Source organism: Ambystoma mexicanum, chromosome 3q (genome assembly GCF_040938575.1).
Source record: "Ambystoma mexicanum isolate Mex_15411 chromosome 3q, UKY_AmexF1_1, whole genome shotgun sequence".
NCBI lineage: Eukaryota > Metazoa > Chordata > Amphibia > Caudata > Ambystomatidae > Ambystoma > Ambystoma mexicanum.
Genome location: NC_090926.1, coordinates 966,431,239 through 966,458,504, shown reverse-complemented (window position 1 = coordinate 966,458,504; position 27,266 = coordinate 966,431,239). Strand labels below are relative to the sequence as shown.

The 27,266-nt window shown below is 46.3% G+C and overlaps 1 protein-coding gene across 1 annotated transcript in view; it reads right to left on the bottom strand.

The window, feature by feature from the left end:
* Positions 1 to 27,266, bottom strand: part of MTNAP1 (mitochondrial nucleoid associated protein 1) — a 293,250-nt gene that overhangs the window by 131,846 nt on the left and 134,138 nt on the right. Inside the window, exon 2 of the mRNA XM_069655105.1 lies at positions 14,721 to 16,231. Coding sequence (XP_069511206.1) covers positions 14,721 to 16,224 — 1,504 coding nt within the window. The 5' untranslated portion in view covers positions 16,225 to 16,231. The remainder of the gene's footprint in view (positions 1 to 14,720; positions 16,232 to 27,266) is intronic.

Genomic DNA, 27,266 nt, shown 5'->3' with positions numbered 1-27,266 from the left:
TCTCTTCATTTAAGCCGATCTTATGACTTTGAAGTCTGTAAATCCACATTTGTTCTCTTCATAATAGCAGTGCTGATATATTACCTCCTATTTTGGGTAATGTTACTTTCTCTAAAATCGTCCACGTGATTTCATTTTCTGAGTGTCCTTTTGTATTATAATGATCCACAAGTGGGGCAGTGCATCTTTTTGTTCCGATGTTAGATCTGTGTTCACAGATACGGGTTTTTATTGATCTTGTGGTCATTCCGATATATCTCATGTAACATGGACAGAGGATTTGATATACCACATTGGTTTTGTTACAATTTGTGAACACCTTCTGTTCCCACGGGTGTTTCCACCCAATGTCGTTTCGTGAATTGGCACACTGAGCAATTACCACATGGGTCATGTCCCACCATTCTTGGCGTATTCCAGAGGGTATTGGTCTCTGGAGGTTTAGTTTCTTGATATGTATGTGTGAGACTGTCCCTAAGGTTTTTCCTTCTTTTGATAGCAAACAGTGGTGCTGGTAAATTGCTGTCATCTACATTTAGTAAGTGCCAGGATTTTTGTATTTCTTTTTTGAGAAGGTTCACCACAGGGGAGTGGCTGAAGACTGCTGTGATTACATCCGATCCCCTTTCTCTTTTTCCATGTTGTGTGAGAGTAACTTCTCTGGGTATGTTCCTTGCCCTTTTGCAGGCTTGTCTTATGATTCTTTTGGGATAGTTCCTTTCTCTTAGGTTGGATGAAAGTATTTTCACCTGTGCATCATATTCCTCTTTGGTGGTACAGTTCCTCCTAAATTGGAGGAACTGCCCAAATGGCAGGTTTTCCTTAAGGTTCCTTTGATGGAAACTGGAATATTCTAAAAGGGAATTCCTATCTGTGGCTTTGCGGAACACAGTGGTTTCAAAATTGTTTCCTGTTCTTTTGATGCTAAGATCTAAAAATGTGGCTTCGGTTTTGCTTGCCTCGTGAGTAAACTAAGGAATGGATCTAATCCATTCACTCATGTAATGAAGTTGGTGAGGTTGTTGTGATCTCCTTCAAATAACATCAGAATGTCGTCAATGTAACGACGCCAACTTAGGATGCGTTTAGAGAAAGGGTTGTTTTCGGGATAGATGTATTTTTCTTCAAACGAGGCAACGTACAGGTTGGCCAAAGTGGGGGCAAATGTCCCTCCCGTGGCTGTCCCGGCTATTTGTTCATAGTACGTGTCCTCCTTGACGAAAAAATTCTTCGTAAGTGCAATTTCTGCTAGTTGTAGGATAAGAATGATGGGCATATCTAAATTCCCTGATTTGTCTGTTAAGATCTTTTCAACCACTCTTAAGGTTTCTTGTTGGGGAATCCTAGGGTATAGTGATTATATGTCCATAGTTACAATAAAAACATCCGGGCTGACCAGAGTGAGATTCTCGAAGTATGTGACAACAGCTGTGGTGTCCTTCGTATAAGAACGCATTTTCAGAACCTCATCTTTGAGGAAAAAAAAATCAGCGAATTGTGACAGAGGTTCTAATATGGAGCCGATACCCGACACTATCGGTCTCCCTGGTGGTGGTGAAGTCCCTTTATGAATTTTTGGGAGTGCATAAAAAGCTGGGCATTTCGGATATTTAGGACTTAAAAAGTCTGCTTCTTTGGCGTTGATGTGGCCTTCTGCCTCTGCTTCCTCAATGATGGAATTGATCAGGTTCCTTAATCTTTCTGTTGGGTCACTCCCCAATTTTCTGTATGTGTTTACATCGTCAACTAAAATGTTCACCATCTTATCGTAATCTGTTTTGTTCATGATGACAATAGCTCCCCCTTTATCGGCAGATTTTATAGTGATCTTCTCATTCGTTCTTATTTCGGACAGAGCTGTTTCTTTCCTGGTCATGTTATTAAAGTATGTAAGTTCCTCCTTCTCAATGTGCTCTAATTTCTTGCTGTTATAGCATGTGGGGGAGGATAAAAGATAGATCTATTATGTAATTGAGTAACGTCTGGCGTTCCCTCATAGGTGTTTTTGGAAAAGTATTGTTTCAACTGGATTTTTCTCATGAGCTGTGTCAGTTCAATTCTAGTTTGGAAGGGGTCATGTGCTGCTGTGGGCATATATGAAAGCCCCTTTTCCCATACTTGTAACTGGTCTTATGTCAGTGTTAAATCTGAGAGATTCACAACTAAAGAGTTTGTCTGGGGGTTCCCCTGGTTTTGTCATATTCTTGGGGGTGGTTTTGTTCGTACCACCCTCTGCCACAATTCCTGGTCACCCTGGGGGACTGATCTTGCCACCACCCTCTGGGTGAGCCACGTCCTTGTGGGACCTGAAAACCCCGAGTTTTTCCTCCTTGGTTTTGTTCTTGATCATCGAAGCGGAGTGTTTTGTTGGATCTACCTGTATCTTCATCGGAACTTCCACTTGAGAAGTTCCAGTTACCTGGTCTTGGTCTATTCTTTGGTTGAAATTGTCTGCCTCTTGTAGAGGCATTGTTTTGTCTACCTTGGGCACCAGTGCGCTATATGTAGTACTTGAGCACAGATTTTACAAACATAACGAATAATGGCACTGCCCGTAACAATTTTATAATCTCAATATGCAGATCTTTACAGTTAAGCCTTTATATAAGATATAGGGCTTTTTCAGTCATATGTAAGAATTCTGATGTGTGGCACAGTCTTCCATTACGACCGAGCTACACATGCAGCCCTCTACCAACACGCGATTACACTTGGAATCGTTTAAACACACACACACACACACACACACGAACAGTATCAGTGTGTTTGAAGGCAGCTAGGCAACTACAATTCCCAGCACCACTGTGGGAATTTTGTAGTTCTGCATTCACATTTGACCGGAAATGGCCACACCTCATATACACGAGAATTAAGATAGAGGACAATAGCGCAGCCTGTGCACAAGCAGCCCGTTCACAAGCAGACCGTTCGCGAGAGATAAGATTCTGCGTGCAGCAGGTAAGCGAGCATTGCCTGTGACACGTACAGCAAGCGGAATCGTGGACCATAGCACACATGCTCTGTCTTTTCCCACATCGCTTGTGTCCCATGGGCGTTGTAATGAATTTTAATTGAACAATACCGGGCGCAATTCACTTACACAGCGAGTGACACGTATATTGTAACGCATGCCGTTAGTTATAACGCGTACCTTTGGGCAACAACCAAGTTCTATTAGGCTGTGCCCAGTAATATAATCCACTGCGCCACATTTACAATATGTAGGGTTCTTATCTGCCAGTTACTAGTGAGAACAATTCGGTTTGGTGTAGTAGTTAAGCGCCAGTTCAGTCAATTAAACTTGTGGATATGCAACACGCACGAAACGTTGCAATTAGAATAGACACTCGTATTTGGTAGTGTATGTGTGCAGACTCAAGAGTAAATGCTCCTACTTTGGCTTTTACTCCACAGAGGTACCCAATAACAAGTCAAGAAGAAGACTGGACTAATCAAGCTTAGTTTAGTTTAGTTTGTTAATTTAGAAAGCGCGTCCGATCCCTCAGGTAGATGAGCGCATAATCATGTGCACAGCAGCGTTACATATCGTTACACGAACACCTTAATACACCAGTCAGAGCATACATTAGTCCAAGCTCTGAGTAGTTACATACAAGAATAGAATATACAGAGAACAGGGTACAAGATAGTTACAATGGAGAGTGAGGACCGGGGTACAGGATGGGCCTGAATCGGGTGAACATTACTACATGGTGGCGAGCGGCGGCTGGCCGAACGTGTCATTGAGAGATTAGATGTTTAGGCTAGTAGCCATGATTTCACCATGGCTCTGAATGGCCAGAATGCAGCTTCCGATCTAATTGCAAGAGGGAGGGTATTCCAGCATTGTGCTGCAAGCACTGGGAAACTGGAACCTCCTGCTGTTTTTAGGTTGTAGTTGGGGATCTTTAGTTGGTGTAGGTAGGGGGTTCTGGTGGGTCTAGTGGAGCAGTGTCTAGAGAATTTGTCTGAGAGGTAGCGAGGGGCGGTGCGTGACAGGCACTTATGGGTGATGACCAGGGTTCTTAGCTTAATTCTGTCGCGGATCGGGAGCCAGTGGACTTCTTTGCTAGCCGTGGATATGTGAGCCTTGCGCGGGAGGTTAAGGGCGCATCTTAGTGCATTATTTTGCAGGATCTGGAGTCTGTTCAAGTTTTTTGTGGTAGTGCCTAGGTAGAGTGTGTTGCAATAGTCTAATTTAGACAATATCAACGCTCTAGATAAGGTGAGGCAACTAGAGGTGGAGAGGAAAGGCCTGCAGGCATTGATCAATTTATTGGTCTAGGTGGTGGTTGAGATGGTGGAGTTTGTTTTTTAGTGACAAGGTGGAGTCGAGGTACACACCTAGTGTTTTGACCTCTTTGGAAACTTTTATGATGTTGCTCTCAATGGTAAAGGATTGGTACCTTTGGTCTAGTTTGTTGAGGCGAGCCTGGGAGCCTACGATAAGCAGTTCTGTCTTATCGTCGTTGAGGCAGAGACTGTGTGTGGCCATCCAGGCTTGGATTTCTAGGTAGATTTCATTAAGCTTTGCAATATCCTCTTCATAGCTGCCAGTGAGAGTGATGAGGACCTGGGTTTCGTCTGCATAATTAGTGTAGCCGACACCCAGATCGTCAAGACGGTCAAAGAGGAGCTTCGTGAAGATATTGTAAAGTGTGGGGGAAATGCAGGAGCCTTGGGGCACTCCACATGTGATTGGGATAGGGTCCGCAGCCGCGGTAGGGGTGAAGACCCTAGTCGACCTGTCAGACAGAAATGACTGGATCCACTTAGTGGCATTCTGAGAGAATGCAGCAGCCGAGGAGAGGTGATGAGTGAGGATCTGGTGGTCAACCAGATCGAAGGCAGCAGATAGATCCAACAAGAGCAAGATGGCCAGTTTGCCCTTATCTTTGGCATCATCCATTTAGATTTTTAGATCCAAGAGGGCAGTTTCAGTCCCGTGCCTTGGTCTAAAGCCGGAATGTCGCGGCCTAGGAGGTTGTTGTATTTGGAGGTAGGCTACCCTGTCTAAGATTTTGAGGAGAAATGGGACTGCGGTGATGGGCCTGTAATTTGTGGGGATGTTGGGATCGAGGTTGGGTTTTTTGAGCAGGGGTAGGACCCACCCTTCTTTAAAGTTATTGGGGACCACTGAGTTTTTGAAGGAGGTATTGATCAAGGAGGTGATGAGAGTGGCTAACTCATTAGCCCCGTCTTTGATGACGGAGGCGGGACAAATGTCACCTTTGCAGTTGGATGGTTTGAGACTGGCGATTATCTTGATTACTTCCTCTTCTGCGACAGGTGAGAAGTGGTAGGAAGGGCAATTAGGGGTGGTGTGGTTTATTATGCTGTTGGGGTTCTGTTTGGAGGCAAGGTTGGCTTTTTTTACTTCTATCTTAGTTTGTAGAAGGGCAATTTAGTTAGCGAGGGCGAGCTGGATATTATGGCACCAGGCGTTGTCTTTAATGCAGTCCTCTGAAGGAGGCAGTGGTGATTCGAGTTCCCTTAGTATAGAGAATAGTTCTTTAGTGCCAGATTTGGTGTTTTGTATTCTCATGTTAGAGATCTCTTTTTTTGCTTTTAAGATGGTGGATTTGCAGGTGGAGGCTGCTGAGGCGAACTTATCTTTAGTGGAGAGAGAAGGGGATTTTCTCTAGCTAGTTTCTGCGGTTCTTTGATATTGCGGAGAGCCTTTAGTTCTGCTGAGAACCATTTGTTGGAGTGGGCAATGGTATTGGCTTTTCGTTGTTTAAGAGGAGCTATCTGGTTGAGAGCTAGTTCTAGGTTATTTTTGTATAGGTCTACAATGGCTGATGGGTTGTCATTTTGCGTAGGTAGATTAGTTTTACTGATAGGCACGAGAAGAGGACTAATGTTCTCTATAGTGATGTTGCGGTTATTTCTGGAGATTATTTGAGGTAACCCAGTGGGTAGTGTAGTAGATGGTATAGATCTGGGTAGAGAGAAGGTAATAAGGTGATGGTCAGTCCAAGCACAAGGAGTGATGTCGGTCAATGAGAGGTTGCAGTTGGCGTCTGCAAGCCAGTCCAAGGATCTTCCTTTTGTATGTGTAGGTTTATTAATGTGTTGGGTGAGGCCTAGATGAGTAATGGTGTCATTAAGGGAGGTTGCCTGATTGTCATTGGGGTCATTAAGTCCCAAGTTGAAGTCACCCAGGATGATTTGTGATTTAGGTTTCAGGTTGGTAGTGAGTAAGAGAGAGAGAAGAGAAGCATCCAGCTTCCAGACCCATTTGCCACAGAACTGCCACAGAACTTGAGATGATCCCATTTCACAGGTATTATAGCAAAATATTCAAAATATGAATTGAACCAACACATTTAAGCATTGACAACTAGTCTGTAAAACAGTTGGTACAGCTTAAGACATATTAAGTTATCTATTCTTTAGGTTGTAGGAAGTGACCATGAACATAGGGGCATCCGCAACAACCAGAGAACCAAAAGTACCACCACAGGTAACACCTCTTGACCTGTATGGCTGTTCCTTATATCTATTTGTTATCCAGAATATCCCGCACTTACAATCCCCCCCTTTTGTCCGTTTTTTTTAACCCAACAGGGATCGGGACACAAGCCAAAACGCCCGTGGGTAACCCGAAGCACCTCTCAAAACTGTCCAAGATGTGGAGACATGTGAAGAAATCATTTTGTCAATGAGAATGCTATATTCTCCGTCCTGAAGAAAGGGGCTAGTGACTAGAAACGCTGAAACCAGTTGACTTTTATTAAGAGTTGCTAGGTTGATGACCGCAACTCCGAGACCCTACAGCAATTTGAGGAATGGGCTCGTAGAATTATATCATACCATTTTAAATCTATAAACACAAGATTAAGTCACCTTATTGATTGATAGAACAATTCTGTTTTAGTTGTTTCATTGTAGTGCTTAATATACCGACCCCCACGAAATGTGCACCTACTATTTAGACTGAGGAAAGTAATGAGAGAGTTGAGGGCAAGGATTCCCATACCCTTGCAGTCGGCACACCACCGCCATTCTAGGCACGGGTGTGCAATAACATGGGGGTATGAGTTATTCACACACAGGGCAAGAAATTCAGTATTCGGGACTCAGACCCAGGAATAAAATATGTTTTAATAAAAGAACTACTGTCTATTTTGTGCTATAACTGTTTGGGCAAAGACAGATAGTGGAAGCCCAGTGACTCCCACTGTCATTACCTGGACTGGCAAGTCCCCAGGTAGAGGCCACTGCAGTAATTGATCTTAGCCATAACAAGCGTTCTAGCTAGGATGATGCTGTTGGGGGTGGTCAGGAAAGGTCTGCAGGCCGCAATGAGTTTGCAGGTATATGCCGACACTAATCTAACGGCATTAGTTTGTCTTGTCAGGGACAAGGTGGAGTCAAGATAGATGCCCAAGGTTTTTGTATCCTTAGACACTTTAATGACATTGCCATCAATGGTGAAGGACTGCTACAAGGGATCTAGATTATTAAGCCGTTGAGCGGAGCCCAGGATGAGGAGCTCTGTCTTATCGTCATTGAAGCAAAGTTCGTGTTGGGCCATCCAAGTCTGGATTACCGAGTATACTTCGTTCAGTGCCTTGGTATCTGCAATGTGATCACCTGTGATGGGGATGAGTATCTGGGTGTCATCGGCATAATTAGTGTAAGATACACCCAGATAATCAAGGACATCAAGAGTGGTTTGGTGAACACATTGTAGAGTGTGGGAGACACACAAAAGCCTTGTGGGACCCCACATTGGATTGGGGCTGGGTCTGCAGCCGCTGATGGGGAGAAAACCCTCATATCTGTTGCTGAGAAAGGAGCTGATCCATGCAGTGGCTGAATCAGAAAAGTAGGCGGTGGAGCGGAGGTACTGGCACAGGATTTTGTGATTGACCAGGTCGAAGGCTGCAGACAGGTCTAGGAGTAATAGTAAGGCTAGTTTCCCATTGTCTTTCAGGACTTCGATTTGTGTTTTCAAATCTAACAAGGCCATTTCCGTCCCATGCCAGGGGCGGAAGCCAGATTGTCTTAGTCCAAGGAGGTTGTTGAGTTCCAAGTAGTCTTGAATCTGCAGGTAGGCCGAGCGATCAAGAATTTTGAGCAGGAACGGGACCGTTGTAATTTGCCTGTAATTGATTGGTATACTCGGGTCGAAGGAAGGTTTTTTTTTAGCAGTGGGATCACCCAAGCACGGTTTAATTCTATTGATAATGACTTCCACTTCAGCAATGGTGAGTGGAGAGAAGGCAAACGGTTTAATAATAGGTGCTGCAAGAGGGGTAGTCGTGATAGGAGTAGGCTGACGGTTATCCTGCTTCAATTCGTTTCGTTTAACTTTAATTTTAGATTGGAGGGAAGCGATTTTATTGAAAAGGGCTGACTGGATATTAGCGCACCAGTTGCTATCTTTGATACATGTGTCAGGAGATTCCAGTTCCTTTAAGATCTTGAATAGTTCTCTAGTATTAGAATCGGCTTGCATGATGCGGGTATTGAAGGACTCTTTTTTTGTCATGGTAGATGGCTTCTATATAGTTAAGGGTGGCTAGGATAAGGCCATCCTTATGGGCATCTGACTGATGGCTTCACCAACGGTTTTCCGCACGTTTAGTTTTACGGAGCGCTCTGAGCTGCGGTGTAAACCAGGAGTTAAGGTGCGCGTGCTGTTTAGGCTCTCTCATTTTGATTGGGGCAATAGCGTTTAAGGCTGAGAGCATTGCTTGATTGTAGGTATCAGCAAGGATAGTGGGATCAGAACAGGAGTATGTGACCTTGTTTAGGGAGGGTAGTAAGAGATGGAGCGATTTCTCTTTAGTTAGATTTTTTTGTTTCTGGTGGGTATGGCGGGAGCCAAAGTGGGAAGGTGGTGTGCGGCTAAATCAATAGTGTAGGTGATGATATGGTGGTCAGACCATAGGCAAGGTGAATTAGATATTAAATTGATGTTGCAATTAGTCTCAGTTAGCCAATCAAGTGTCCTGCCTTTGATGTGGGTAGGTTCTGCGATGTGCTGAGTGAAACCAAGGTCGGTTAGGGTATTAGCCAGGTCCGTGGCGGTAGGGTCATTAAGGTCACAGAAACCTAGATTGAGGTCTCCTAGGAGAATGATTTGCGAGGTGGTCTTAGATTTGTCCAATAATAAGGTCATCCACAAAGGTGGAGGCTGGGCCAGGTGGTCTGTAGATAAGGTGTATGGTGGCCGTTTGGTTAGGCGTTATGGGTAGTTTGACTGTGATGAGCTCCGCCGACTTAAAGTTGGCATTGGGTACAACTCTAAGGCCAAGTGTATTTTTGTGGATATAGGCAACTCCACCCCCTCTAGATTGGGCAATGTTGCAGTCACAGCGTGTAATGCTGTAGTCTGGAGGTATGGCAAGCGATAGTGTGGGATAGTGTGGGACCAGAAGCTGCATGTAACCATGTCTCAGATATGGCGATAAAGTCCAGCTCTTGAGTTGTAATCAAATCAGCAATGTCAAATGCGTGGGCTTTGATCGATCTCGCATTAATAAGCGCGCCTTTGAGCTGAGAGTCTTTGGCTGCTGGGGCTACAGTTGTAGGGTAGTTGCTTGTAGGGTTCGTGCATATATCCGGGGGGCTGAGACTAGATAAGGAGAGTTTAGGCAGGGTGTGGGCACTGAAGCGTTTCTTCACATGACAGAACCTAGATCCTAGTCTCTTATTTCTCGTGGGAATGTCACAAGGCTGATTCAGTGTTGGTTTCTTTGCGAAGTGTTCTAACCAAAGAGCCGGAGCATTAAGGTACTGGTTAGTGGAGGTAGAGAACTGATTGTGCTCATTGGCCGCTGGCAGGAGACAACCCATAATGTACCAGGGTGAGTGCAGTAGCTGATAGTAAGCCAAGGATGCTGAAGCGACGGTGGGTGCATGAGGGCAAGTGAGGTGGATGGGTAGTGAGAGTATGGGCAGCCTTACTGCGAAGGACAGGTGTGAGAACAATAGAAGGCAGCAGATTAATAAGATGCGGGGGCACATGATAAAAATTACTGTTGTAGCGCAGCTGGAGAACCAGGGGGACAGTACATACTTCAGGGTTCAAGGCAGGCGAGAGGGACACACTCTAGGCTAAATACAACGTTCATACTAAATGTGATAACAGGCCTATGAGGGCTAGAGCGAGTCGAGCACTAGTTGCAGTAATACGGGCGCTAGGGCAACATAATGCATCGAATGTTATGATCAGTAACTAGGCCCCAAGGCTAGAGGAGTGTCAAATACTGGTACCTGTAAGGCCTAGAGGATACAATATCTGGCACGTGCAATGTCTCACGCTAACATCAATAACAGGCTAGATACAGTGTCAAGCTAGCAGAAGTAGGGCATCGAAGATCAGTAGTAGGCAAGATGCAGGGTCACTCACTAACATCAATAACAGGCTAGATGCAGTGTCAAACTAGCAGCAGTAGGGCATCGAAGATCAGTAGTGGCAAGATGAAGGGTCACTCACTAACATCAATAACAGGCTGGATGCAGTGTCAAGCTAGCAGCAGTAGGCCATCGAGGATCAGTAGTAGGCAAGATGCAGGGTCACGTGCTAACATTACAAATAGGCTAAATGCAGTGCCTAACAAACAGAAGTGCAGCATAGCGGATTCAACAATCGGGTGGATGCCGGGACCATGTTGATGCCGTGGCTACAGTGCGCCAAGCGCCAGACTCAAGTATGAAGGCATTGTTAGAGAGGCATTATTAGCGGCGTTGTGAGAGAGGCGATCATGATAATGTTCATGCACGGTAAGGTAGGTTATGCATAAAGGTAAGTTCGGTGCAGGCTCGACACAGGGCACACTAGGCCGGGTGCAGCAATTGGTGAACAGGTGTGCTGGGCTGAACTAGCTGCAAGTTAAACTAAATTAGTAATACAAACAAACGTTTGTATTACTGTGGATGCGGATGCGCTACATAGTACACCATGGTGCGGTGCAACATAACATTACATCAACAAGCCAACGGAAATGGTAGCGGAAGTCCAAAAAGTATGAATATGAAGTACGACGGCACTCGTGAAGGAACACCACATAGGGGAACCTGAGATAGCCAAAGGTTATGCTCTAGGTCAATACAGCAGGCTATGAAGACAGGGGAGGCTTACCCAAATGTAGCCAGGGTCTGTGGCCCAGGCCTAGGATGCCTCCGGACAGGCTCCAGACAGGAATGGATCCTAGTGTAGAGAATCCTTAGGTAGAGGGCCGGCATTCACCTGCCGGCGTGGTATTGGCCTTGATAAGCAGAGGCTGGCCAGTAAAATCACGTGCTGTTATATGGGACAACTAGGATTACACATCCCCTCACTGGTCCCCAATCTTTTTTGGGATCCTGGGAATTAGTGTTATTGGAGGAAAATTATAAAACAAATTCCCCAAATGAACATCCGCGCATCCACCCTCTCCAAGACTGGACTCTCGAACAACATTTGTCCGGTTGGTTGTTGCAGGAGAGGCAAACAGGTCATTCCTGACATCCCAAACTTTGCACATATCGCCCAGAAGCGACTCTGAAGTAGAGAAATCTCTTGTGAGCAGGAAAATACCTTGCTCTGTCATCAGATTCTACACTCCTCCTGATATATACTTCTTCCAGCGAGAGCATATGGGCCTGCCATTCTCATATTTCCTCAGCAAGTTTCTTCAACAATTTGCTACCAACTCCCCATGGCAATTGGTGTACACCATTACTGAGTTGTCTGCGCATATTACAAGCACTTGGCCTAGATAGAATCTGACCTGAAAAGACTTGCAGCAGCCTTTCTATTGCTGACAGTTCCCACCAACTGTAGGAGTTGCCTGCCTCCTCTAGCTCCCATTTCTTCATATCCTCAGTATCAAATGTTGCCCCACGCCATGATGCTTGCATTGGTGGTAATTATGGTTGTAATGCTGTTCCAACTTCACCGCTCTCCTGAGTATGACAATTTGGAAACGGCACTCAGGTTTGAGCAGTAGGTCTGTGGTAATTGGGATGAAGGTCTCCAAGGCCTGTAAGCCCGTAACCCAGTGCAAATGTATGTGGGACTCTTGGAGACATAGCAGTAAATCTTGGCCATGGCACCACAAAGATGCAAAATGTAATGTGCCCCTGTTCCTTCAGGAAGGAATCTCCTGGCCTTTGGGCATGTCCCCTGAAGAATTGTCAGAACTCCCTTGAGGCGAACTGATCAGTCCTGAAGGCGGTAAGCCCCCCACAACCTGGTACAGAACTGTGCCCCCATGATGGTCAGGGACTGTGAGGGTGCCAGATGGGACTTCTCCAGATTCACCATGAATCCCAATTAGACCACACACTGGCACACTTTCTGTACTTGAGCTGAAGTCCTGACCCTGATCAACTAGTCATCGAAATACAAAAATATCTGATCCCCTCCAGATGCAACAACAACACAATTGTAGCCAGAAGTCAGAACACCCTAGGTACTTGGGTACTGTTCTTTTCCCAAAAGTTATTACACTGAACTATAAGAGCCGTTCTGGTACTGCAAACCCCAGGAATAGCTGATCCCATTTCTTGATTGGCACATGATAGTATACATCCGAAACGTCGATTGATGCCAACCAGTCATCTTTAGAGATGAAGGAAAATATCTTTTGTATGGTCTCCATCTTGAACCTCTACCTGCCAATTTACCGAATACCAATCTGAACTTCCCTGATGATTTGGGTACCGTGAAAATAATCAATAACATCCCTGGCCCCTCTCCCTCCTGGCAAACTTTGAAATTGCTGCTATCATAATGAACTAATGTATTGTCTGGGACATTGCTTTCCTCTTGCACCTGTCCCTCGGAGCTAGAGTAAGGATCGGTCCAGACCAGGGGGTTTGAATGGAACTCTTCCCAAACTGCACAATTCTGTTGGCCCAGACAACCTGTCCCAAACCTTGAAGAAATGTTGCAGCCAGCCTTCAACTGGCCAACTTTGATTGTCAGGAATTCTGCAGCTGAAATCTGTCTTTTTGAGATGAAATCTGTCTTTTATCATTTAGATGGTCTGCATCTGATTGACGCCCGATCTGGTCTGTTTTTGATACCCAGACTATTTTGACTGGTCTTTTTTTCTTAGTTTATGCTTATCCACTTTAAACACCATGTGGACTTTTCCTTCCAACAGGTCCCCAAAAGGCTTCTTCCCTTCAGACAGAAGCTTCAGGTGATTTCTTTCTGAAATCATCAGTGTGCCAGATGATGGATCCCATTGCTATTCCTGCCCCTGTCACTCCATCAAATGAGAGGTCTGATAGCATTTCTACATGCCTCAGAATGCCAACCAGTATTGGAGCACAGTTCTTCCCCTCCTGAATTGCCTTGTACAGCTTCTTAAAACCGTGCAGTACCGTCTCAGCCCTGTATAATCCATTTGTATTAACTCACAAAGAAGAAAAGGCACCAGCTGAGTCTGCCTACTTGCCAACTCGATCCCATGCTGCCAGTTCTTTTTCTGGCATTGAGTACCTGTCCACACAATCTCTTCTACCTACACAGCCTCTGAAAAGTAGCTTCCTTCCCTGTCAGTGGACACAGCTTGGTCATGAATATAGCATGATAATAAGCTCAGACTCCTTCCATTCCTTCAAAATGTGATCCCTGATGTCCACGATCAGATGGGAGCCACATTTTGCTAGCCTTCTGTACTAGCTGATTTTAGGATCTGCTGATGGACCTGGGGGCACAGAGTGCCCTCAAACCCTATAAAGTCCAAGACTTGTGTTATATGCTTCTTAGGTCACTTTCTTTTCGTGAGTGGAGAATCCGCTGTCTCGGTTTCTTTCCTATGCTTCAATTTGTCTTCCCTCTTTAAAGAACTCCTTCTGGCTCTGAAAGCTAACTTGCGATGTGACTCGTACTTTCTCCACATTCTTTGCAGGCATTTAATTCCTGGGATATCCACTTATGCTCAATTGCGTATTCGGATGGCCAAACCAACATGGCCATCATGAGTGTCACTCCGACAGCGAGACACAAGCCAGCACCAAGATTACCCAGCATTCAGTGAGCATGTGCCCCTCTACAGCCCTAGCAAGAGCAGAACATTACCGATCAACTTGGTCATACTCACTGCCTGAGCGTCACCAACTGCTGTCGGTTCTCGTTCCAGCCAACCAGCCCTCCAGTCTGCACTTATCTGGTGCGGGCCATTTTTTTGGGTCAAAGTGGGCTACGTTTTTTGCCCAATGTGGGCCAGTTGGATGAGTTACTTCACTATGCGGCTAGTAGTTTTGACCAGTGTTGCTGAATAAATATCTTTAAAATGCAGAATTTGCATCACATTTTATCCCAAAACTCCCCCTTTGGTACTATTGAAACAGTCCATCACAAAAGATATGAATTGCCATTTGCAACTGGTGGCCACTTTTTCATTGGTGCCTGAGACAATTTTATGGTCCAATCTGACCCTGGAGGCGGGTGCTTCAAAGGTAAGTACTGGGAGGAGGAAGAGTGACATGGAGGTAATGTGAGCATGCACTGATTCTGCCTCTGCTACAAAATTAATTTCTTCAAACCTATGCCAGTTAATCTACATGTAAGATGACCGTTTGTCAGACACTAACATTGTATCTTTATTTAATGGAAAATATTTTGATCACTCCACATTTTCAGAACTGGTTCTTTTTTTATCCGCAAACGCTACGAAACTCTATTTTTCCGTACTTCAAAAAAAAAAAACATCTGGCTACCTCAAACCAAAGCAAAAAAAAGAAATCGGTGCGACTTTTATACGTACCAAGCTCTTCTCGAAGATGATTGGATGCCGTTGACAGGATTTCCTTTCCCCACCAGTTGTACTTTCGAGGAACCACTTGTAGATGCTGATAACTGAAATAAAATTCAGGAATCCAGTGCAGCCCTACAGCTTCCCGTGGTACCCTAGTGCTGCACAAAAGTTGATCATCTTGTGGGTGGGAGCTGAAACATGGATTCAAATCCTTGCTATGGATCATCCTTTTTTTAGCTTCATCCAGATAAAACTGAGATAACCTTGAAAATGCTGGCTGTCCCTTCTCGGGCAACTGCTGCAGGCAAGTCATGAGAACCCTACTTCTTTCTCCATTCTGATTTGTATCAACCAATGCCCCTGGGCAATCACCGGGGTCTAGCGTTTGGAAGATGGGAAGAGGCTCCCTGGACTCTGTATAACTTTTGAAATCTTTGAGGTACTCCTCTTCCACAGATGATCTTTCTTGTCCAGATTCTTTTTTGGGATAGTCACCTCCTGAGCTTTTGACCATGCTTTTTTGCAAAGGGTCTTCAACATGATTTGACACAGAAGTCTGCTTTACACTCGGCCTCCCGTCTTTCCCTTTTTCTATACTTGCATGGCTATTTCTTGCCGTCTCATCCCCAGAGTGAAACATATCCATTGCCTCGTGTTCTGCCCCTACCAATGTGTCTCCCCAATCCTTCTTAGCTAGCAGGTTTATAGGCTCGGCGATCCCCAGAGAATGTTGTCCGGAGGCTTTGGTCTGACACTCATTAGTGAATAAATAGCTGGTTGATGAAGCATCATATGTCTGGTTGTGAACCGTTGACCTCTGCTTCTGCTGGACTATGTTTTGTTCCTGAGCATATGTTTGTAGGACAACAATGGGATTATGTTCTTCCCAAGAGGACAATGCCATATGCTCTATTAGCACTTCTGGTTTAATGGCACTGCCCACAAACACATCTCTCTCACCCTGCAGCACCAGATTTTCCACCGATAGCCCACCTGCAGTGGCATTTGCCAATGTGTCCTCCGTACCAAAGATATGCTGTCCTCTGCTGCGGTTCAAAGGGGAAATGTCCTGTGGTTCCCTCCCTTTGGCCTTAGTTGGGCTGTGCACCACATCAGCCCTTAGTTCAAGGCCTGCAACTGACTTTTTGGCCACTTTTACTGGTCCTGTTGCATCCCTGCGTTTTTTCATCAATGACACATCACTAGTTTTGGTGCCAGATTTGTGTGTCATTTGCACAGACTCTGCTTTTTCACTTGCTGTATTGGTTGCACTCCATGCTTGGCCTTTGTAGCCCTCTTCTCTTGGCATTGCTTGTCTCGGTGCCAGGACCTTTTTCCCCTGCTTCTTCTCTTTTGCAGTGGGTTCTATTTTCCCATGCTTGGGTTTCATAGCCGTTGCACTAGGTGATGGTACTTTGTCGGCCATCTTGCAGTGGGGCAAATGAGACTTGAGCCGCTTGAAGGGCTTTCCACAGTGTGGGCACAATTCCATTCCTGTTGAACCGCCTGCCATCTTCCGCCTGGAAAAAAATAAAAGAAAACATACAAATAACATTGTTAAACTGTATTTGTTGCTTTCCAATCATAAAATGAAACAAAGAACTAAGCTCATGTCATCGTAGTGGCATAATACACTATATCCATACAATCCAAAAGACAACAAGGAGACGTTCCTGCCCTCCACTAAGTAGTAATGCTTGATGACGCCGTCACTTTTTAAAACCTTTCTTAATTAGGCGAGTCCATTTCCACACAACATGCAGCTGTCCATTTACTAATCAGGTCAATGGCTGCGCACCTTTGCAATTAAGCACATCAGCATTCTGCTTGCCATGGCACCCCGGCTTTGCCCGTCACTGTACTTTGCTCTACTTTTGTCGAAGTACCTGGGTAATTAGGGCAGCTTTCCACTGAATCTCAACCCGAGACACGGCCTAAGAACACATGAGTGGAGAACTGGTGAAATGAGGGCTGGAGTGTTCTGACCATGGGGCTATGTGTGGAGTGTGTTTTGTGCATTGGAGGGGGTAAGATAAGCAGCCTTGCAAAGAACCCTTCTGCCAATAATGATGGCCTCACCGCACCTTGGTCTGTGAAAAAATGGGTGGGGCCAGGGGACTGTTACCACCCTTCACTTGTGTGGTGGTAGGGATTCTCCACAATCAGGGGGAGAAAGGATGATGGGTGGGTTATCCAGAAAGAAGGTATTGGGTGTTCCGAGAGCTGCAATGTATGCACTGTGCGTGTGCTAGCAGCAGGGGAGAATAGGAGGATCCGATTTATATGCTTGGTGTTGTGGGTCTTCTGATAGGGAGTGTGGTGTAAATCGTGTAAGATTTTAGAAGTGTGCGTGTTAGTAAGGCTGGGAATCTGGGGAAAAGTAGCGAGGTCCCAGAGAAAGGCCTTCTCAGACACAAGGGGGTTTCCTTCCTTGATAACAGCCGTTGTTGTCCGGTTTCACTTAGGGTAAGGGATAATAAATATATGTGAGTTGTAGTCTGCCAATGGGATGTATAGTAGATCGGTTTACAGTCTTCATATCGAATCTTTTATATAGAATGAACATATATCGAATATTTTATATTGAAAACTTTTATAGTGAATGCATTTAGGGGTGCAGTAAAGGGTTAAATAATTTTGGGAAACGGTCAGGGTGGGTTTTCATGGGTGGGAAACGAGGGTTTCCCCCCCACCAAAATAAAAGTGCATTCACTATAACATTTTTCGTTATAAAATATTCGAGATATGTTCATTCAATATAAAATATTTCGATATAAAGACATGTAACCATCAGGAGCGAGGAAAGCTCATTGTCTCCCTCACAGCTGCAAGCAGGATGGGCAGAATCCTCTGCAAACACTACCATTAATAAAATTGATTAAAGAAACCTCGATGCAGACACATTTTTTCTGGACTACCAACTGCCCAAAATGGGTCGTCAACACTCCCACTGGCCTGCTGGCCACAGAAGGGTATCCATTCAACAACAGGCAGTGAGAGAGGGCAGTAGCTGCATCTCAGCCCCCAGGGAGAACTTTCCAGAAAGAGATGCAAAATGGCGGTGACATGTTTGAAAACCTTTTCCAAAGAGTCAGAACATCCCAGGCATCCCAGTGACTTGATAATGCTCAGACATGTCAGGCGGCTCATTCAGCCAATCAGGAAATAGCCATTGAACACAAAGTTCATATATAAAACACCTCTCAGGAGAACAGTGGGAGGGGAGTTCAGGAGTGCAAAGCTGGCGAGGCGCAGAGTATGATCTCTGAGCATTGCTGTGGAAATACAAACACAAGGAGTTGGTGTAATAGCAGAAGGAAGAAGCAGCTGCAGAAAATGGGGCATGAAGGGAGGTTGGAGGTGATGGAGAAGCATCAGGATGAGTGAGGAGGCCATTGATAAGAATAAGGAGGGGTAGAGACACTCTAAGATTGAGACGTGTGAGTAGAGAAGAAGAGGTATACGAATAGGGAGAGTTGTTATGGAGGAGAAGGGGGGAGTGGTGATGATATCAGGAGTTGCAGGAAAGGTTCCCTTAGATACAAGACCATTGTGATTCGTCGAAGAGGATATGGTGTTGGGGACTAGAATTAGGACTTAGAGACAGGGTCAGGGTGCCTTCATTACCACGCTAAATCAGGTGGCTAACCTCTTGGTGGAATTTCTGTGGCTCAATTCTCTCTCACCTTGCTTTGGCCTGCACTACTGTCAAGGCCTAGCGTACAGATGCACGCAGGGCCTGAGACCTAGAGAAAGAAAGGGGTTTCCTACGAGTCAAAGATGAGAAAAGGTCATCAACAGACCAAAGAGCAGAGTTAGTAGTGTGAGCCGCTCAAACCCTGAGACTGAGCGACTGACAAGTGAGAATATATCCCAGGTGGGGATCACTGAATTAAGGATTAACAAACCCACCGACATTTATTGAAACCAGACAGTGTATTGCTTTAACTCCAAGGACAGACATTAAGAGTGTGTTACATTTCCCTTAAGGTGCCCCACCTGTCAACAATACCTAATAAATCAGTATCTTTCAAACCCTTCCTTCTGCTGCCTTATAAGGATTCTACTCTGATTCGTGACAGAGAGGCATACTTTCTGAGCTCTCTCCTGTCTCTACAGACAGAGGGCTTTTCCAAGGAGATGGTCTCCAGGTCTGGCATTATGAAATTAGCAGGTATTCAGCCCCGGGCTGTGGTTGACTTACAATTGTCCGATCTGCTCGGCACAAAGGACTAGCCTGGATGCAGTGTGCGTCTGGGAAGCCAGTTGAGGCTGTAGACAACTAGTCGCCTGTAACGCTCACCTGACTCCCACGGAGGCACTGGCCTGGTTCGCGCTGTTGTGACCTTGTCTAAGGTGATGCGCAAGGGTCAGGAGACGGACTGGACCGGGCCCCAAATCTGGCTTGTCTGACTCGCAGAAGTATCTTTCTGTAGGTGAAAATAGGGGGTTAACTGTCTGCGGGGTAATGCAATCGGCCTCCCACTTACCCCTCTCATCCTCCTCAAAACCCTTCTGTGCTTCCCCGTAGCGTCTCACCTTAGGGTCTGGAAGGACGAGCTCTCCATCCTGCTTCTGATGCAGGGGCGCGTTGGTATCCAGTTACTTCACTGGATTTTCGGATTGGTGGTTTCAGATGAGGTGGCGCGTTGGTATCCAGTTACTTCACTGGATTTTCGGATTGGTGAGAACCAAACTTGCTTGGCTTCCAGGTAAGTTTTGGATAAGTGGTTCCCCTTGTGTCCATGCATTAATGTTCTAATGCTAGTGTCTTTTTCCCCATAGGGGCCGGGGTACGGAATGCCGGGGAACAGGCACCGACCCGAGATGAGAGGTGAAATCCTTGTGGAAATCAGGTAAGTCTTTAATGAGCGTCTTGGTAATGTCTTTTCATTCGCTCATTAACGCTGATGTCTTTTTCCCCTTACGGGCCGGGGTCCGAAAATGCCTGGATGCGGCGCGGACCCGAAACGAAAAGGGAATGACCCAGCAGGTAAGTCTTAACATGAAGATTTAGCTTCCCTTTTCCCTTCTTTCTCTCACCTTCGTTATTGTCTTTTTCTCCCTAGGCGCTGGGGCGCGACTGTGAATCCGGATGGTCGCTGCAGAACATGGAAGCGCCCTGTAAGATGAGTAGAATGAGGCACTGCAGCGATCGATGTGATGTGCTTTTAAAAATAAATGTCTTCCTTTTCAGGATCGTCGGCGAAATGTCTCCGGGATGCAGATTTAGCAGGTAAGGCCTTTTCCTTCTTCTGTTCTCTTGTTCCCTTCCTTTGCAGGTGATTCAGGATGCTGGCAGGCGTGGCAGAAGTCAGGATGCAGGAGCAGACACGGTGAGCGTCCAGCTGCTAGATGCAGAACAACGCGAAGCACGTGTGGCTGATCGGGTGTGGTTTAAATAGCCTTGGAAGTTGTTCCTAGAATGTGTCCTTCCTCCAATCAGGTATGTATCCTTCCCCGACCACGCCCGGGTGGTAAATGAGTCCCACGGGTAAAGTAGTTCCTTTCAGGCCTCAAGGAGGCCGGGGTTCTGCAGCATGGTCTGCATCAGGTAAGTGCACCCAAACACTTTCATAATGAGCCTGGCGCCTATGGCGCCAGGACCGACGTTTTCTATGAGCCTGGTGCCATAGGCGCCAGGACGCTGTCCAAAGGGCCCCTATAAGGGGTTGCTGGGACCTTCTCCGGGGACTTGATGTCCGCTTTCGGGGTCGCAGGGCCTGAGCCGGCTCCCCAGGAGCGGGCATCGTGACAGCACTCCCCCCCCCCCCAAGGCCCCTCCCAAGGTTGTTCCCTCCGGGGGTTTTGGTTTGTCTGGGAAGAGTCGGTGGAATTTCCTGACTAATCGAGGTGCATGCACATGGTCACTGGGTTCCCACGACCTCTCCTGAGGTCCGTACCCCTTCCAATCAATTAGGTAGAAAAGCTTTGACCTAAACATTTTTGAATCTAAAATGTTCCTCAATTCGAATTCGGGTTCCCCATCTCTTTGAATAGGTTCTGGAGGTTTGAGTAGTCGGGTTCCGGGTACCACTGGTTTCAGAAGTGACACATGAAAAACAGGGTGAATTCGAATATTAGCTGGTAAATCAGGTTTAACCGCTACTGGGTTAATTATTGCCGTAATAGAATAAGGTCCCAGATATTTTGGGTTAAAAGTTCGGGGCCCTTTGAGCGGTAAATGTCTGGTAGCTAACCACACTTGATCCCCAATCTGATACGGAGGTGCTTCACTCCGATGTAGGTCAGCATTCTCCTTGTATTTTCTCTTGGCTTGTTGTAAATGCGTGGTTGCCTCTTTGAAGGCTCGGGTAATGGTAGAATGCAGATGTTCTACTGCGGGCACTCCGAGGTTCTGAGGTGAGTCGAGGTTTGAGGTTCGAGGGTCATGTCCAAACAAGGTATAAAAATAGGACTATGGCCAGTTCGAGTGTACCGAATTATTATATGCGTATTCGGCTATCCAAAGAATGTCTTTCTAGTTGCTTTCAGATTGCTGTAACATACACCGTAAGTACTGCTCAAGGGTCTGATTTGTCCTCTCAGTCTGACCATCGGTCTGAGGGTGGTGACTGGTCGATAATCTTACGTCGATTTGTGCCATTTGACAACATTTGCGCCAGAAGTGGGAAATGAATTGGCTTCCCCGGTCAGAGATTAGTATAGATGGGAATCCATATAGCCGAACAATATTTTCGAGGAATTCTTTGGCTAGGACAGAAGCTGAAGGTAAACCTTTCAAAGGAATGAAGTGGGCCATTTTGGAAAACAAATCCACAATTACCAGAATGGTATTGTATCCCGAACAAGGAGGCAGGTCCGTAATAAAATCCATTGATAGGGTGTGCCAGGGTGCTGGCGGTACGTCTAGATGTTGGAGGAGACCGGCTGGTCTTTTCTTTTGACCTTTATTTTGGGCGCAAACACCACAGGACATCACAAAAGATTTAACATCTTTTCGCCAAGAGGGCCACCAGAATTGTCGTTTCACCTTTTCCATGGTCTTGGCAATACCGGGGTGTCCCTCTATTAATGTATCATGATAACCGGAAATAACTAGTTCGTGTAAATCCTTGTGTGGCAGGAATAAGCGTCCTTGGTAATAAGGTAAACCATTATCTATGGTAAAGTCTGATCCATTTTGTATCCAATCCTGTAGGACTGTAGGGTCCAGGAGTTGTTTCACTCTGACTTGAATGTCTTCAAGCGTCTGTAACAAAGTCATGCCTAGAATTCTCTGTTCGGGAATTATTGGTACTGGTTCTGAGTTTGTATCAGGTTCTCCCATTCCAATTCGGGATAAGGCGTCTGCTTTGCCGTTCTTGCAGCCAGGTCGATAGGTAATCACGAAATCAAATTCAGCGAAAAACAAAGCCCATCGGAGCTGCCGTGATGACTGAGCCTTGGTGGTTTTCAAATACTGTAAATTCTGGTGATCAGTGATCACTGTGATGGTATGTCGAGCGCCAAGCAGGTAATGCCGCCAGGCTTTAAAAGCGGACTTTATGGCTAACAGTTCTTTGTCAGTGATTGCATAATTAATCTCTGGTGCCGAGAATTTTCTGGACCAAAATGCTACAGGATGCAGTTGGGTGGTTTCGGGATCTCTTTGAGACAGAACTGCTCCCATGGCTAGGCTGGATGCGTCAGTTTCGACGACATACGGGAGATCTGGACGTGGTTGTTTCAATATAGGTGCAGAGGTAAACTTAGCTTTTAAATCCTGGAAGGCCTGCTCGGCTTCTTCAGACCATTCAAAACTTTTATTTTTCCTCAAGAGTGCAGTAATGGGTTGTACTATGCGTGAAATTTCAGGGATAAACCTGCGATAGAAATTGGCAAAGCAGAGCATGCTTTGAACCCCTTTTACAGAGCTAGGTGATGGCCATTTGAGGATGGCATCCACTTTTCTTGAGTCCATTCGGACTCCTTTGGGTGTCAGGATGAAACCGAGAAACTCAACTTCTGTGGTATGGAAAACACATTTCTCCAGTTTAGCAAATAGTTTGTGTTGGCGCAGTTTTTCCAGAACTGCCCTAACGTGTTTTCTGTGATCAGATTCCGAAGAAGAGTACACTAGAATGTCATCGATATAGACGACAACACAAACATTGATGAGTTCCCGAAGGACATCATTCATGAAGAATTGGAAGGCAGCAGGCGCATTGCACAACCCGAAGGGCATTACCTGGTATTCGAATAATCCATACTTGGTACGGAAGGCCGTTTTCCATTTGTCACCTTCTTTTACTCGCACCAGATGATATGCCCCCCGGAGGTCTAACTTGGTGTATATGCAAGCGTCCTTTACCTGGTCAAGGAGTTCAGGGATCAGAGGCAGAGGATAACGGTTTTTAACCGTTATCTGATTCAATGCGCGGTAATCGATACAAGTTCTGAGGTCGCCTTCCTTTTTAGGCACGAAGAACAAAGCCGAGGATGCCGGGGACTTTGACGGGCGAATAAAACCATTGGCGAGGTATTGATCCAAATATTGTCTCATATGCAGGTTCTCACGATCGGTAAGGGCATAAATCCTGCTACAAGGGGGTTGTGCACCGGGCACCAGATCGATTTGGCAATCGTACGATCGATGAGGAGGTAACGTGTTGGCCTGTTCCTTTTGGAAGACGTCCTGAAAGTCTTGGTATTCCGGAGGCAATTGCATGGAGGCAGAGGTTACAGATGCTAGATTAATCTTCAGGTTTTCTGGATAACAGGTTTGTGCACAATCCGGGACGGTTATTCTCTTAGCTCGCCAATCAATTCGAGGATTATGTGTCTCTAACCAAGGAATTCCAAGAATAACCTGAATCTGTGGGGCCTTGATTACATCAAACACAACTGCCTCCCGATGGCCATCGGGACCAATAAGAGTCACCTCAGTAGTGGAATGCGTTACCGGTCCAGAGGCAATTTCAGTTCCATCTACTGTGGTGATGACGTCTTTGCTGGTTTTAGGACGGAGAGGGAGGTTAATCCTGGAGACCAACTCACGGTCCACATAATTTCCAATAGCCCCGCTATCGATGTATGCCTTTATTGCATGCAACTGCTTAGGCTGTTCTGGATCTACGAGAACCATTGGCACTATGAAATGCGAGGTCTGAGAGTTAGTTTTCAAGCTCGGCAAGCGGACCCCTACGCTTGTCGGGCTGAGTCGTTTCCCGAAACAGAGTCTTCAAGGTTTTTATCGGCGGCCCCTGCCGCCTTTCAGGGCGGTTTTGCCAGGCAATCTCGTAGAAAGTGTCCAGAGTTCCCACAATAAAGACATAACTTTAATTGCCGCCTCCTTTCACGTTCCTTTTGAGTTAAAGGTCCTTTAACCCCACCAATTTGCATAGGCTCTGAGACATCAACTCCCTTAGCGTGGGTCTTGACCAACACCCGGGTCTCAAACCTGGACCGATCTGCTTTTCTGTTCTGGAGTCTGTGATCCAATTGGACCACTAAGTCTATATATTCTGTGCATTCTCGGGGCAGATTTACATCTTGGGCCAGGACATCTTTAAGTTCTCCACGTAAACCTCGATAAAATAACGTGATTCTCTTATCCTCTGGCCACCCAGTTTCTACAATTAGTCTATTAAAGGTTGCAATGTAGGATAGGAGATCCTGATTGCCCTGTCGCAGGGATAGAAGTTCATCATCCAGAGCCTGCCCCTGAGAGTGTCGACCAAATAACCTTTCCATGCTTGCTTGAAATCCTTGAAAATCACGGAGAATCGGGTCATCCTGAGTAACCAGTGGAACTGACCAATCGGCAGCGCAGCCGCTGAGATATGACAATACAAAGGCTACATTGGTCTGATCATTAGGGAAGGCCCCAGGCCTGCATAGGAAGTGCAAACGACACTGATTCATGAATACGGTGAATTGTTTGGGGTCCCCAGCAAAGCGTTCGGGTGGGGCCAGCGGCATGTTTCCAGGTAGATTAATATGCACAGGGTTACTGGGAACCACAGGAGCGGGGTTCCCTCCGGAACCGGGTAGAGGAGTTTGCCCAGCTTAACTTTGCAAAAGCTGTCTGGCCAGGTCATTAGTTCTTTCCTTTGATATTATTAATTCCCTCTTGAGGGCATTAGTCTCTTGACGAGCGGCATGTACTTCGGCCCATAATTCCCCCAGTAATTGGGCCAACTGATCAGTCTCAGAAGTTTCCATAGCGCCTGGGTGGGAATTTGTAGGAAGGCTTCGCGTTCTGTAACGCTCACCTGACTCCCACGGAGGCGCTGGCCTGGTTCGCGCTGTTGTGACCTCGTCTAAGGTGATGCGCAGGGGTCGGGAGACGGACTGTACCGGGCCCCAAATCTGGCTTGTCTGACTCGCAGAAGTATCCTTCTGTAGGTGAAAATAGGGGGTTAACTGTCTGCGGGGTAATGCAATCGGCCTCCCACTTACCCCTCTCACCCTCCTCAAAACCCTTCTGTGCTTCCCCGTAGCGTCTCACCTTAGGGTCTGGAAGGACGAGCTCTCCATCCTGCTTCTGATGCAGGGGCGCGTTGGTATCCAGTTACTTCACTGGATTTTCGGATTGGTGGTTTCAGATGCGGGGGCGCGTTGGTATCCAGTTACTTCACTGGATTTTCGGATTGGTGAGAACCAAACTTGCTTGGCTTCCAGGTAAGTTTTTGATAAGTGGTTCCCCTTGTGTCCATGCATTAATGTTCTAATGCTAGTGTCTTTTCCCCCATAGGGGCCAGGGTACGGAATGCCGGGGAACAGGCACCGACCCGAGATGAGAGGTGAAATCCTTGTGGAAATCAGGTAAGTCTTTAATGAGCGTCTTGGTAATGTCTTTTCATTCGCTCATTAACACTGATGTCTTTTTCCCCTTAGGGGCCGGGGTGCGAAAATGCCTGGATGCGGCGCGGACCCGAAACGAAAAGGGAATGACCCAGCAGGTAAGTCTTAACATGGAGATTTAGCTTCCCTTTTCCCTTTTTTCTCTCACCTTCGTTATTGTCTTTCTCCCTAGGCGCTGGGGGCGCGACTGTGAATCCGGATGGTCGCTGCAGAACATGGAAGCGCCCTGTAAGATGAGTAGAATGAGGCGCTGCAGCGATCGATGTGATGTGCTTTTAAAAATAAATATCTTCCTTTTCAGGATCGTCAGCGAAATGTCTCTGGGATGCAGATTTAGCAGGTAAGGCCTTTTCCTTCTTCTGTTCTCTTGTTCCCTTCCTTTGCAGGTGATTCAGGATGTTGGCAGGCGTGGCAGAAGTCAGGATGCAGGAGCAGACACGGTGAGCGTCCGGCTGCTAGATGCAGAACAACGCGAAGCATGTGTGGCTGATCGGGTGTGGTTTAAATAGCCTTGGAAGAAGTTCCTAGAATGTGTCCTTCCTCCAATCAGGTATGTATGCTTCCCCGACCACGCCCTGGTGGTAAATGAGTCCCACAGGTAAAGTAGTTCCTTTCAGGCCTCAAGGAGGCCGGGGTTCTGCAGCATGGTCTGCATCAGGTAAGTGCACCCAAACACTTTCATAATGAGCCTGGCGCCTATGGCGCCAGGACTGACGTTTTCTATGAGCCTGGCGCCATAGGCGCCAGGATGCTGTCCAAAGGGCCCCTATAAGGGGTTGCTGGGACCTTCCCCGGGGACTTGTCTGCTTTCGGGGACGCAGGGCCTGAGCCGGCTCCCCAGGAGCAGGCATCGTGACAGCGCCTGCCTCTTGCAGCATAGGCCAGAGAGGGCATGGCCTGTGCTTAAGCCCATGTACTCTTCTTTAAACATTATCATCACATCTCTAGCATGATCTGCAGCATTAGGGAAGAGGGAAGTTAGAGCAGGTACAAGCAATCACCCTACCCCTTGCTCCATTTGCCGATTCCAGATCCATGCTCTGTAGAGTGCAAAATGTTTTATGGAGAGAGATGGACAGGAAATCGGTGAACATGCCTCCATCATCCCTTCTAAAAATAAACTCCCTTCACCCATCTAATTCCTGACCTATTTTACTTCTCAAAGGAGTTGTTCACTCTCAAATGTCTACTTTAATGAATCTGCACCCTTTCCTTCTTTTAACTTAATCCGGCTTCCACCCTGCACACCCGAACGAAACTGCTCTTCTCCACATCACCAATTCTCTCAGTACTATACGACATAACAAGCACTCGCCTATTCTTATCCTTTTGGTCCCCTTTGTCATGGTTGATCACCCCACTGTGCTCTCTGGTCTCACTGCACTTGGTTTTTCTGACTCTTTTATGCACTGGTTTCAGTCATATCTCCACACCTACTGTGTCTCTTGAGCAGGTCACACCTCTTCGCCTTGTTCTCTCCTTTACGGTATCCCGCTAGGGTCTGTACTTGGGCCCCTGCTATTCTATACATACACACTAACTCTATTCTATGAGGGGTCAAAAATGTGAGGCGGACAACTTTAGGATGATTGCTCAACATATGCCATTTTCTTAAATTATAAGTTTCAACAAACGCCTCACTATACCTACCCTGACAAGGATTTCTCTGCCTATCAAAAACTAAAGGAAACACTCCAAAGGATATCTGGCCATCACTCTTGAACCTAAAATATACAGGAAAATATA